Source organism: Buteo buteo, chromosome 13, assembly GCF_964188355.1.
Source record: "Buteo buteo chromosome 13, bButBut1.hap1.1, whole genome shotgun sequence".
NCBI classification, from domain to species: domain Eukaryota; kingdom Metazoa; phylum Chordata; class Aves; order Accipitriformes; family Accipitridae; genus Buteo; species Buteo buteo.
The window spans coordinates 35,637,118-35,650,888 of NC_134183.1; the positions used below are offsets into that span (position 1 = coordinate 35,637,118).

Below are 13,771 nucleotides of genomic sequence, written 5' to 3' on the forward strand. Positions count from 1 at the left end.
CCGAGATGGAAGGGGACAAATAAAGGTGCAGACATGATTTTTCCGGCGACAGAAATGGAGGCAGCATCTCTTGATCCCTGGATGTAGCGAGTATTCACTTTACTCTGCTTTCATGCTTCCTGGTGCTTTTTTTGGAGGTGAAACGTTGTACAAACGATTACAGGGGAACTTAAAGGCGACACTAGCACTTTTCCTCGGCCTCTGTATTGCTGCTTTCCAGCCTGCAGAGGTCAACACCAGGTTCTATTTGTACCGATCCGTCAGAAGTGTCGGGACAGGAATTCCTTGGTTTATGTCAGCGGACGTCTAGGAGTCCTGACAAGGACTCCGAGATGACAAGCGCAAAACCCAAGCTGCAGTTTTTCCTCGGCAAAATAAAAGCGCGGCGAGGAAGGCAGACCGCGTGCCCTTCGGCGGGGCTGAGCAGTAGAAGAGAAGGGAGAAACACGGGTAAGAAGGAGGTCCCCGCGTTTCGGCACCCGGCTGGCCGGGAGCAGGGTTGGGGCGGAGGGCTCCGAGCCGGGATAGCAGAAGGGGCAGCGCTCGGGCAGGGGTTGGGGCAGGCGGGCGGGCAGCGGGGGGCGGTCGCGGCGCTGACCGAGGGCGCTGGTGCGGTCGCGGGGAAGGCGGGCGGCGGCCCCGGGGGGGAGGAGCAGGGGGCCGGCCCGGCCCTGCCGTGCGTGTGTCCCGGGAGCGGGGCCGGCCTAGCGGGAGGAGGGCAGGGCGAGGGCGGGGCGGCTAGCGGGCCTGGCCCAGCCCGCTGGGGAGGAAGGGGAAGGGAAGGGGGAGCGGGCTGCGCTGTTGCCCTTTTAAGCGAGCGAGTGGGTGCAGGAGGCTGGTACAAAGGGGGCTGCTGCCGCGCTCGCCGTCCCCCCCCCCCCCCCCCCGCCGGCTGGGGCTGCCCCGGCCCCCCCTCCCCCCCCCGCCCTCCCGCCATCTTCCGCCCCGCAGGCGCGGCCGGGGCCAGGGTCGGACCGGGCTGAGGCGGAGGGAGGCGGCAGCAGCAGCAGCAAGAACGGGCCGAGGCGGCGCAGGCCCGGGCCCGGAGATGAGGCCAGGATGTCGGTGTCAGGGCTCAAGGCCGAGCTGAAGTTCCTCGAGTCCATCTTCGACAAGGACCACGAGCGCTTCCGCATCGTCTCCTGGAAGCTGGACGAGCTCCACTGCCAGTTCGTGCTTCTGCCGCCGCCGCCAAGTTCCAGCCCGCAGCCGCCGCCGCCGCTCACCATCCACTGCAACATCACGGTGCGGGGGCCGGGGGCGGCGGGGGAGGGCCCGGGCACGGCCCGCCCTCGCCATTGTCTGCGGGGCGCGGGGAGGGGGCGCAGCCGCCGCCGCGGGGGTGACTCAGCACCGGGGGGGGGACGGGGACGGGACCGGGGCCCCTCCGCCCGCCGCGGGGGGCCGGAGGGGGGGGGGGCTGCCGAGGCGGCTGGGCCCGCTCCCCCCCCATGGGTCTGTGTTTCCTTCCCCCCCGTCTCCGCCGCCACCGTAACAAAAGTTAGGGAGCGGGTCTCCCCTCCGGCCTCGCCTCCCCGCCGAGGCGGGGGGGGCTCCTCCGGGGGAGCCGCGGCGGCGGGTGCGGGGGAAGGACGCGGGCCGGCCCGCCGCCTGCCGCCGCCTGCTTCGGGGCCGAGAGCCGCGAGCTGGAACAAAGGGCGGCCGGGCCCGGGGCAGCGGGGAGAGAGTCCCCGGGCCGGCTCCCCGCCGCGGGGCCATCCCCCGGAGCAGCGGAAGGGCGACGGGGAGAGCGGAGGGGGCCCTCTGTCCCTGCCTGCCTGCCTCCCCCCCCGTCCCTGCGGCCTTTCGGCGAGGCGGCCGGGAGCGTTTTCCTCCCTGCCCCGAGAGGTGGGAAGCCCGGGAGGGAGGCGGAGGGCGAGAGCTTTACTGAGTGCGCCACACCGCCGCGGCCTGGAGCCGGACGGCCCGCCCTGACCCGGGCGGGGAAACGCCGCACGGGCGGGCCTGGGTGGCGGCGGGCCTTCCCCCCGTGGGGGGTCAGGCCCTGAGGCTGAGCGGCGGCGAGAAGGATGGGGAAACTTTTCGTTCTTGCCGTGGTGGAGGGATAAAACAGTGCCTCTGGTCTCCTGCCGAGTAGTTGTTCTGTCGTAGCGGTAGCGTTTAAACTTGTGGAGGGGGTAGGAGCAGCCTTGTCGAATCTGAGGGGCTTCTACCCGCGGTTCGTTTTGGCATTTCTCACTTCTGGCTTTGGGGTTTGGTGTCGTGTCGTTGTCCCCCACCCTCGCCCCTTAAATTCGTTGGGGTTTGTTTGTTTTAAACGAGTGGGAGGGAAGCAGAATAAAACGTTCAGTGTTGTGTGCCGTGGTGAAAATCCTCTGTGTTTTTAAAAGTTTAGGGCTTACACTTGCCGAAGGATTTGAATATATTGGCATTGTCGTCTACAGGAAAGCACTGGAGGTTCATTTTTACTGGCCTGGTTGTCGTTATCAACGAATTTAAATGCTGTATTGAGATTCAGCTTAAGACTACTGAAAAATTTTGGTTGGGTGAAAATAGGGTTAGTATATTTGGGTTTGAGGAAGGTAAGCTCTAGAGCTTTTTTCATCTTCTTCCTGTAAAAGGGTGAAAGTTTCAAACAGATAGTGTGAAGGTAGAAACATGCATGTAAGTGTAAATATTTGAGTACTGAAAGATGAAAATGTGCATGCAAACCTGGCAAATCTAATAATCTTGATCAGATCCTTACTTGCCTTAAAATAACTTTATGAAATTAAAGGAGATTTGTTAAGAGGATCTTTCAGGTTCCACAGTTAATTGTCATGAGAAATCAGTTTTGTGGTCATGGGACAGGTGTTTGTTTTACCAGACACTTGTATATACTTGTAAGATGTTCTATATGGTAAAATAAGCAAGATGCTTTGGTGTTCTTGTTTTTAGACATGACCTATCAAGTGACTTCCTTTAAAAGTTTTTGGGGTTTTTTTGGTTGTTTTGGTTTTTTTTTATTCAGTAGAGAGCATTTCATTGCTGAGAAGTCTGGCTGTTTCTTTCCCTACAACATGATCTATTTCATCAGTCTCTCTCTAAAGAGTAAAATAAAAAGGTTTGGTGATTGTGCACCCTCAGTTGCCAGTTGAATTCTTTGTCAAGTGACAGCTAACAGGGAAGCCAGTAGTAAGGCCTGAAGATTTTGGTGCCTTGGAGTTCTGCTGTAGTGTATATCTACTTCTGAGGCTGCTTTTGTCGTAGCTATTTTCGATAGTAATTCCTTCTTAACTTGCAAAGAAGTATGCCCACGCCTTTGGTTGAGGTGTGTCTAAGTAAGCAAGAAACAGGTTTAGGTCACTCTTGGCATTTTTATGTATTAATGAGGAAACAGTGTCTGCAGTCTGCTATTACAGTCACTTGCCCTGAAGGTCAAGAGGTCTTTGGCATGCCATTAGAATTGTGGCACACAAACTGGCAAAAAGAACAGGAAAAGAGCTGTTTCAAACCTTAGACCCGAGACTTCTGCTTTGAAAAAAAGGCTGTGTCCAGGCTTCTTGAAACTTCTGTTTTACAGTTGTCCATGAGCAGCTTGGTGCTTTCCAATGTTCATTAATTTTTGGCTCTTAGAGGTAGGGGGCTATTTTCCCCATGTGTTAAAAATAAATGGGAGAGGGCAACCTGAGATACAGAGGTGGCTCTCTTGAAGCCAATGGGCAGCAGGTGGCAGAGCCAAAAAGAGAAAGCTGACCTCTGGACTTCTCTCCTAGTTTTTTGACACAGGTGTTAGAACTCCAAAGTACGACAAAAGTGATTTATTCTTCTTCCCCTCCCCTTCCCCTGAATTGAGTCTCTTGGCTCTGACTCCTAATTCCCTCCAGGTCTTTTTCTGTAGGTACTGTAAACTAGAAGAGCATAAGTCTTGTTTACTGTGCTTCAGTGGATCTGCAGGTACTGTGGGAACTGGAACTTCAAATGGTGGTATTAGCAAGTAAAAGCTGGTAAGGCTATAAAGTTGTTGGTAAATATGTTTTCTTGGGGAGATTCACCCTCTGCATCAGAAGCTGCTTAGTGCTCTAGATCTGTAGTGCAAATATGTAACTTTAGCTGTTTGCTTCTTTTAGCCAATTTAACCCCTACAATACTGATCAAGCCAGGATATTTCCCTTACTCGACAAGAGCTTACAGTAGATGGTGTGTTTGGATGCTCAAGAATTCTGTTAAGGGGAAGAGTAAGTACAAAGCTCAGTAATCACTTTTTTCTTTGTGGTTCTGTTTGGGTACCTCAATATTTTACCTAAAATGAAAGCTGTCTAGCAGTGTGTACAGATGCTAAAGTTACTGGATGGAGAAAAAAACTGCTAGGGAAGGAAGCTTCCAGTAGCTTCTGCACTAAGTCTGAAAAGAGCCCCTATAACTAAGTTGCTCTCATCTTCACAATGGATCTCTTTCTTTTCTCCAGTCTAGAGAGAGAGAAGGCAGAGGAAAGAGGAAACGTTCTCCTGAAGAACTGAGGGAGAATGTATGCTTAGGAACTGTGTGGATCTCCACGAGTTTCCTAGACTAAATTCCACAGCTTGATTAGAAGCCTGCCCTGGAATTTCTCACTGAGATGATTTTCTGATTGTCTGCAGTATGAATTTGTAGAACTGTCAAAGTTGAGCATTTGCTGCAGCATCCTAGGAGTGGTCTAGCTGTGATACTGAGCAGTGCTTGAAATGAAAGCAAGATATATTTTACTCGGTAGCTCTTCTGTTTCATAAAGTGACAGGCAAGCTTTGTCCAAGTCTGTCCTTCATGATTTCTGGTAGTGACCCATATTGGAATTTAAATGGTTAATCAGATTATTTTAAAAGAGGCACTTCAGGGTGGAGTCATCCCTGTCAGAAACATTGCTGCTTATTCCTGAGAACTGTCTAATTATTGAACTTGTTCAGGCTGTGTACCTTCACATTCCCGTTTTGTTATGCCAACAGCAGTGTCTCCATTCTGCAGTCTTATTTCTGTTTTTCTCAGGTTTCCTTTTTATTTAACAGCAGTATTCCAATTAATCAAGTTCAATAAACCAGTGTCCTTTACAAAGTATTTGTATTTATCATGGTCCTGTTCTGCATGTTTTTTGAAATGGTATCAAAACAGTGGCCTTACCTAGAGGAGTGTGTTTATTGATTGTGACTTTAGGTAAGTGTCTTTCCATGCAACTTGTAGTTTCAGTTTGGTACCTTATCAGACTTTTGTCATAGTATTCCAAAGGGTATGTTAGAATTATTCAATCTTTTCCTTGTTATTGCAGGAGAAAGGACTGATTTGGATTGGTGTAAGCATCTTATATTTTCTGTATAATCTCTTCAGAGAGAAACTGGATATTAATATCTCTCCACCTGTACACAAGACTACTATTGAAATTCTGTGTCCTCAAGTAGCACTTGCAGGTAGAACGGGGTTTGCGCCAGCTCTGAGTGGGAGCAGATTTTGCCCCAAATATATACTGGGCTCTGATGTGCAGTGGTATCCTTCATACATTAACAATTCAGTTCAGCTGGTATGGCTGACTCCAGTATACTCTTGCTTCTCTGTTGGAAAGAAGTATCTTCTGCTTTTACTGAAAAATACCCTGCTGCTAAATCGGACTTAGAAGCTGCTATGAAAGGCTTGAAAAGGTTTCTGTCTACAGATAACTGCAATTGATGGGAGAAGACTTTATTTTCCCTTCGAAACCAGAATCGATGAAAAGATGCTACCTATGAAGCTTTTGATAAGTTGGGTATATACAGGAAGTGAGTGTATTAGAACATGCAATAGTTCTTCAAAGGTGTAATACTTTAATATTAAAGGCACTCCTCGCTAATGCCTAGACAGCTGATAACCTTTTAAAAAGGTTATTTGTACACAGAACTAACCACACAATGAATGAGGTGTTCAGTTCAAACCACAGATTTTTATTTTTTTTTTTAGATCACTAGACATTCTGTAGTGAGGTCAAGACCTTTGTCTTGCAGCATATGGATACTAGGACTAAAGAAAAGCATACACAGCTTTATCTTGACAATATGTACTTTCCTAACTTGAATTCGACATACTTGGTGTTTTAAAAAAAGGCACTCAAGTAACTATTTTCAAATATAACTTAGGCAGTAGAAATTGAAGTTTCGTCGTTTTATTTAGCAAACCAAAATTAAGCAAACAAACAAAAAATACTAGAGGAGTTAGGATTTTAACTTCTCTTTGTATGCCAAGTCTGTAATTGGAGAAAGAATATTGCAAAAAGGAGCGGGGGAAATTTTTGTGTCTGGAAGACATAAGACCTTACTTTCTGACACCACAGTTTAGTTGTGCTGTGTGTGAAAGGCTGTAACCAGTACTTCAGGACTTTGCAGGCAGTTGTTCTGTCCCCTCCATAATGTATGAAGTGCTCCTGAAATATCCTTGAAAGCCACAATGGCGGGCTTCAAATATAAATACTAGCTTATGTTGAGGTTTTAATGTACAGGAAATTGCGCTTATTTGAAATGGGTTACTCACGTGAGTTAATGATACAACAGTTTCTGAACTGGGACTGTTGTGGACCTCAAAAGAGCTCTCCCTGCACTTTGATAATTAAAAGAAGTTTTATAAAAAGAATTATATTCTTTTTACTCAGCATGCTTCCTTATGTTAACTGTTCAGGAGGTTTTTTTGTAAAAGACTGGAAGATACCTGGTAATTTTTGTATGTTTCTTCATCTTCACTAGTTTTTCAGAGACTAATTTAGAGTAGGGCTACTTTGTAACAGGTATTTGCTGGTATGTGATGGTTGCCTTTGATTTGTGTTGCCAGTGAGATTTACTTTGTGTCAAAATGGGAGTAGTGGTAGTTGGCCTTGCCAGAGACCTTTGTTATGCTACAAGAAGCAAGAGAATGTACTACTAATCTTGATTATTTTTTTTTTTCTTGGGGGGATGGGAGTGGAGGGGTGATGGGTGCAGGGCATGCTAAGATTTTGGCTTTTTTGTCAAAGCTTTTTTATGAATGAAATGAGAAAAAAAAAGGGAGTAGTGTAGAAAGTGTGTTCTATTCTGGAAAATAAAGTTGCACTTCCAAATTCATTGTGGCAGTCTGTCTACAAAGGAACTTTGTAAAATTGGATGTTATTAATGGAGTTGATCAAAAGTTTGTTCCCAAAAAAGAATAACTTCATTCTGTCAGACTTATGCAGACTAGAACAACTCTGCACGTGTTTTTTCTGTGTTATGCCAGGTGATACTGTGTATTGATGACATGTCGATATTCCTCAACATGAATTAAAAATTACAATTGCTAGGAAGAACAAAGTATGATTGTTCTCTGTGCTCTGTAATACTGCTGTTGCTCGCAGACCAGCAAAGGCTATGTGCCTTGTGAGGTGGCCAAAATTGAGTTTACTGGATTAAGGACCTGGCTGGCATGTAAAAATTCTTTACTGGGTTATTGTTAATCTGGATCATTTCCCAGTCTGGTTCGCTGCGTGGCTGCACAAAACAGCTGTACCGTCACAACAGAGGGCATAGGAATGAGTGAGTGCTGGGGAAGACTGCTGAAGCCAGCATTGCCAACAGAGAGCTGCTTGCCAAGCGCTGGCTAAGTCTGCAGCAGCACTTGGGTTCGCTCCTGTGTGGAATATCCGAGCCGGCATCAGTCCAGTGGGCCTATGTGAGTGCCTGGTTTGTTACAGTTACAGCTAAAGAGAGACAACTGGACCAGACTAACTGGAAGTAGTTTGTTTGTTTACTTGTAAAATCAAATTCCTTTCAGGAGAATGGAAGATACAAAGATGGAGACAGTTCTTTAAATAGTTTTATTAAAAAAAAGACAGGGCAAAACTGGATAGGAACAAATGTTAGTAGAAGCTGATTAACAGAAATAACTACTATTTTAGTTATGCCTCAGTGTGGGCTGTTGTTCAGTACTGTCAGGTTGTTTGCCTTTATGTGGTTTTTGAAAGGTTATAAACCCCTGAATTCCTGCCTGAAGTTGTATGGGCTTTTTTTTGTTCCTTTTTTTCTTTTTCTTTAGACTATGAATGGTAATTTTTAAGAGATGTGATAGTTTATGATTTAGTAAGCATTCCACTGTATTTCTTCAGCTGCAAGCTCTGTAGGAGAAGTGAAAATGACCTGTCACCAGCTGATAGAAGACAGCTGGAAAATTAAATGGCTGATTATAGTAAGGAGAGGATATCTAGCATTTAGATCTTGTATCAACCTGCCTGTATTCAGTACAGTTGAAGCTAATATGATCAGAATAGTTCTCACTTGATCTTTGCTGGAAACAAGCATACCAGTTAGAGTGTGTATTACTGATTTGTTGCTTCCAGCTGTGATCTTTAAGTGTGGTATGAAAATAATGACCTTACAAGTTTTGTTTCTTTTTTGTTATCTCATGCATACAAGCCATCCTGGTGTATTAAGTACTGTAGAGCAGTTAGTGCATGGTTTCTTGAGATTTAGTTTGGACTGTATTCTCCTTTCTCCCAGATCTCTAATTTTTTTAACCCCTCCAAGAGAGAGTTCAATACGGTTGCAGATCTTGCAGTAGCTTCTTCAGTGTGTATTCAGAAAGGCAGAAACATAAGCTCTGTCAGAACTTGTATAGTGGTATTAGAAAAAAATTGAAGCGTTCCTGTGCAGTGGTGTTCAAGATACCACAGGCTTCCTTGAATTTTTGAAGTAGGAAATAACTGTGGTAAGAGTGTGGTATTTAACTTATTAATGGTAAACATTGGTTGAACTCCATGGTACTGAAATTTTGTGTGTGGGGGACAAAGTTCCATCTAAATGGCTCTAATCTGAAGGCCAGTGACTTAAGCAGCAGTCAGGGCAGCTGCGTACGTGTTGCTCTGAGGGGAGAGCTTGGGAACCTGGTGGGTGGTGGCTGGAGTGGTACTCAGGTGTAAGAGCAGTAGAGCAGCAGGACCTCTGTTAGCAGTGGGTAAGAATGAAAAATCCTTGTGTCTGCAGATGTGTCTGGAGCACAGCAAGTTTGTAAAGAGAAAAGGCAGAAAAGAGGAGAGTTCTCAGAGAGGGGGAAAGGGTACAGTGCCTTTGATGGAAGAGGGGCTGAGTGATTTGAACACTTGAAAGATGTAAATTCCTGAAGGTAAAGAGAATGAAGAGAACATGCTGGATTTCTGATTGACAGCAGAAGTGACATCAGGCTTTGCATGCTGTGGAGTAACTGTCTAAGTGATAAAGGCAAGAGCAGGTCTGCTAGGAAACTTCTTTTTCAAGTTATGCCAGGGAGAGAGTGACATGTTGCAACTTATTTAAAACCACTTCTTCAGTTCTAGCCGTATTAGAAGGCATTTCTTGCTACTCTGGCTTTGTGACACTAATGCTGATGATACCTTTCTGAATGTACTTGTCTGTATAGTTGCAGAAGTAGGTGATTAACTCTTGATGATTAGAACGAGTTGATAATTTGTTTCAAGTAACTGGACTTCCTTCAGGAGTTTAGGCACATAAGATACTGTGCTGCTGGTAAAGAAAGAGTGTTGGAGAGACAGATTTGCAAAATACCTTTCTCTTTAGCACATGTGTCTAGCTGCTTATTAGGTAGACCATTGCCAGCTTGAGTGCATGTATAATGCACGCATTAAAGAAGAGAACCCCTTGTGGCTGAGGGCTCTAAAACAACCATCCTCTGACAACTGTCAAGACAAGCATACAAGCACACAGTGGGTTTTTTGTGTGTGAGGAGCAAGATAGGTTGATCCAACTGCTGTGAGGTGCTATGGTAAAAATCTGGATTCTAGTCTCAGCTCTACAACCTGCTTCCTGATAAGTAAGTCAGTCTTCGGTGATGGTGTGTTCTTTGCTCAATTTTCAGTGTGGATGATCTGTAACTTTATTTGTTGCTCTTAATAGTATTGGCAAAGGAATGTTCCTTAGCTCACTTAACTGGGTTGATCCTCAACAACAGTTTTCATTTTCAGAGACTACACACTGCTCTTTGAACAACTGTCACTTGCTATGCTGTTAGCTAAATCATGCTTAGTTTTAACTTAAGAGTTGTGTTTGAGCAGCAGTACATTAACATTAGGTGGATTTTACTTTGGGTCCATACAAAATGTTAAGAGTGTTTGTCTTTTCTGTGAATTTCTTTGAATGGATAGATGGCATGCTGCATTATGATGATGGCCTGGAAAATAAAATGTTGTTTCACAGTGAAGATCAATAACTATGTTTTTATCAGAGAAGTGCCTTTTTTGCTTTTATGCTCAAAGTTTGTATTTTAATTCTGTGTAGTTGTGTTATACTGGATGACAAGTAGCCTGCTGCCTTCTATTTGGTAAGGGGAGTGGATGAGGTTGTGACAACTTATGAGACAGTCTGATAAACCTATTTTTCCAAGGGTAATGTGCATTTTCACGTACCAGAATTGGTAACTGGGACATTTTGTGTAGATTAAATAGTTCAAAGAGTGACTGGCTGTAAAAATTTGACCATAAGGTGTGTGAGAACTATGACACCACATCTGCATTCACATTTGTGACCATTTGAAGTGATATTTTGTGCCTTTGCTACTTTGGTTTTATGTGTTCTGGCTTCTTCTAAGGTAATGATGTTTAAGCAGCAAGAGATTTAAATGTGTGTACCTAGATAGAGACATGGAAGTAAAACACAGAAGTACGTTAGATTATTTCACAAACTTTGAAATTACTGGCCTCTTGTACGTGCCTATATGAAAGCAGCATTTGCTTAAGTCTTTTCCAGGATTTTTTTTTCTTAAAATTTTCTTTTCTGTCTTAGCTTTATCTAAAGTAAAAAAAGTTAAAAGATGCATAATTATTTCAAGATAATTCTATGGGCCTGGGTTGAACAAATGAATTTGTGCAGATGAAGCTGCAAATTACAGGCTTCTTGGGTTTTGGAACAATTTTTACACAAGTGAATTGCCATTGACATACTGTCCCTGTTCATACTTATGTAGCTATGCTGTGGTCACCATCTTATGAATATTGGCACTTGCAGATGCTGCTGAATGCATATATTGCAAAAAGTGTTCCATAATCTAGGCTTTCAGTTCACTTAAAAACATGCTGTAGTCCATGTGCACTTGAACAGAAAGTGGCTGTAGAAGGTGCAAAGTGACAGACCATTGCATGTGTGTCTGTAAAAGCCTGATTTGACAGGAGCGGAACTGCTTTGCTCTGCCCAAGAGGATGTCTGTTGTGAAGACAAAAGTAATGTCCATAATCATTCTGTATTCTCTTTACAGAAACATTTCCTTGTGGTTACTTTTGTGGTAGCCTTCTGCAATCAGCAGAACTTGTTCATGCAGAGAACTGTATTTATTTTTGTTTGGGACAATTTCTGATCGTAGAATGAATTTTACAGGCACCTATAGAGTTGTGGTTTGTTACGGTCTTTTTGTTCTATGAGGCACACGCCTATGACCCTTCCTTCTCTAACATGGCTGTATTTAATAACATAAACAAATCTAAAACAAGATACTCTGCTACACTTGCCTCATTCCCTGGAGAGTGTGTGGGAGCGGAAAACCATGACCCTGTTAGTTGTGTTGTTTTAATATGCTCCTGAAGGTATTCAGTTCTGCAGTGATAAGCATATTAGCAGAACCTACACAGAACAGGATTATGGGATTCTTTCACCTACTTCCTGTAAAGGTGCAGGATAATGAAGCTCTTGCTGTCTCCAGGGGTCTGACCAAAGCATGCTGCTTCATCTGGGATTGTCTTGTATAGGCTGTAGTTGTCAAGACAGTCATTAAACTTGAGGGTAGAATTGCAGTAATTTTTTATGTTTAAAAGAGATATGTTTATTTCAGTCAGTTGAACTTGGTGTCTTGCCAAATATATGAGTTGTAGTAAGTATTCTCACTGAACTGAGCATGTCAGGCTTTGACTTCAGGAAGAGTGTAAGAAAATTAAAGCTAATACAAGCTTGCTTTCTGTGGTATAAAAACAGTTAAAGATCTCTGTTTAACTGAACTCCAGTGAATAAAAGATATTCTTCTGTTTATATGTATTGAGCAAGATAATAGTATGTTGTATACAATCTTAAAATTCAAAAGGAAAAGCAGGTTGAAAATTTCCCCTACTTCAGTAGAGGTGAGTAAAATTCACTTTGCTTTCTCCTTACCCCCAATATTAAATTTTACTTTTAAACACCCCCACTGCCCCAGCATACGCTTGTCTTTTAGAACTCTGGATCACCGAACTGTTAGGTTCTTCAAGAAATGACAGTTATTTCATATGTAAAAGTGCCAATTTTTACTTGAACTTCGAAATGTTAGAATATTGTAATATGTTCCATAACTCATTCAGCCTGTACAACAGGGCAAATGATGATGGCTGGATGTTTGAAAATACCAAGTTTTGAGGTTTCAGTAACTTGAGGTTTCTGGGAAATAGTTTTATTGAAGTTTTAAAAAAACTGAGTTGAAAGTGACCCTTCATGCTTTCTTCTTTAATTATTATAGAGAATGGGAGGGGAGGGCAGATGACAGTCTGCTGACTTTTAAAGATTCTTAGTCTGTAGATTTCACGGGTACTCAAGTACCTAGTGGTAGAAAATGCTTACTTGCATCTTAAGCTGCCTTTGGAAAATTTGGCCACTAATGATGGGAAGCAGTGTGTAATCACAACTAATACTCTTTTAAGGAGATGTAAGTACTAGTGTCTTACGGTCATCAAGCTAAACTTTAGCTTTAAGAATATCTTCTCAATTCCTGATTTTTTTGTTAGTATTAATTCTGGGGGTTTTTGTTAGTTTTCATCTAAAGGCAGGCTGACACAGGTGAAAAGTTCATAAGTAGTGAATGATTGACTAACAATTGCAAATAATATTTACTAAATCATAGCTAATTGTGTAGTTTAATCTTCAGTATTTTTTTGAATGTTCATGTAGGATGTGTATATGATCCCTAACCACTGGGACTTGATTTTATTTAAAAAAACCCAAACTAATTCTGCTATTTAATTCAAATAAAATTGGTAGCATCAAGGTGTCTGCTGAGGGAAAGCCATCTATGATTTGAGATTAATTACTTGATGTGTGGTTATAGCTGCAAATGTATTTACCTTGAAAAGACTGCATTAGCCCTCTGAAATGTCTTGTTACATTAGGATTTACTTACTTCATTACCAAGATTTATGTGAGCTAGAATGGTCTCTTGCTGGCCTTCTCAAAGCAATTAAGCTGTTTAAAAGATCTGGAGTTTGACATTCTGTTGTTTGGAAGTAAGGGAGGATGGACAAAAAATTTTGGGACTGAGAAGATAGCTGATTTTCGTAACAGCACTTCTAAGTTTTAGTTGTAGTTGCTGTAAAAAGAACAGAACTAGGTTCTGACAATGATGGAGATTTTGCAAAAACTTAGAAACAGAAAAGAAATTAAAATGGTTGAATTTTATTCAGCCAGTATGGAGTTTAAAAGAAAAAAATTACTTTTTCAATCTAAGATGATCTGGAAATTAAAGAAAATTAAGAACTATCAGCATGTAATTGCAATTTTAAATCATAATGCTGAAGATAGGTGTTTCAATGTGTTTTCCTACCATTTGGCCATGATAAAATGGCTGTGTTGTGTACAAGGAGATGTGGTTACTCTAGTACCTCATAGCAAAGTGTGTGTACAGGTTGTTCTAATCTTAGGAATGTGAGCAAGATGTGTTGTTTTAATTTAGGAACTTCACAATTTCAACAATATTGGAGCAATTTAGAAATACCTCATTTAAAAGTCTCTTACTAACATAAAAATTGTGATGCTGTAGCTTTACAGAACAGGATAAAGATTATATAACATTGCAAGTGAAACAGCCTTATTGTTAAGGATGAGAAAGCTTA

At 43.3% G+C, this 13,771-nt stretch overlaps 1 protein-coding gene across 3 annotated transcripts in view; it reads left to right on the top strand.

Annotated features, from left to right (window-relative positions):
- Nucleotides 1-900: 900 nt before the first annotated feature.
- UBE2Q2 (ubiquitin conjugating enzyme E2 Q2) overlaps nucleotides 901-13,771 on the top strand; it is a 53,211-nt gene continuing 40,340 nt past the window's right edge. The window contains exon 1 of one of the 3 annotated variants that reach the window (XM_075045582.1): nucleotides 901-1,245. In XM_075045582.1, the coding sequence (XP_074901683.1) occupies nucleotides 1,060-1,245 (186 nt within the window). In that variant the 5' untranslated portion in view covers nucleotides 901-1,059. The remainder of the gene's footprint in view (nucleotides 1,246-13,771) is intronic. The other 2 variants (XM_075045583.1, XM_075045581.1) reach the window with 2 other exon arrangements.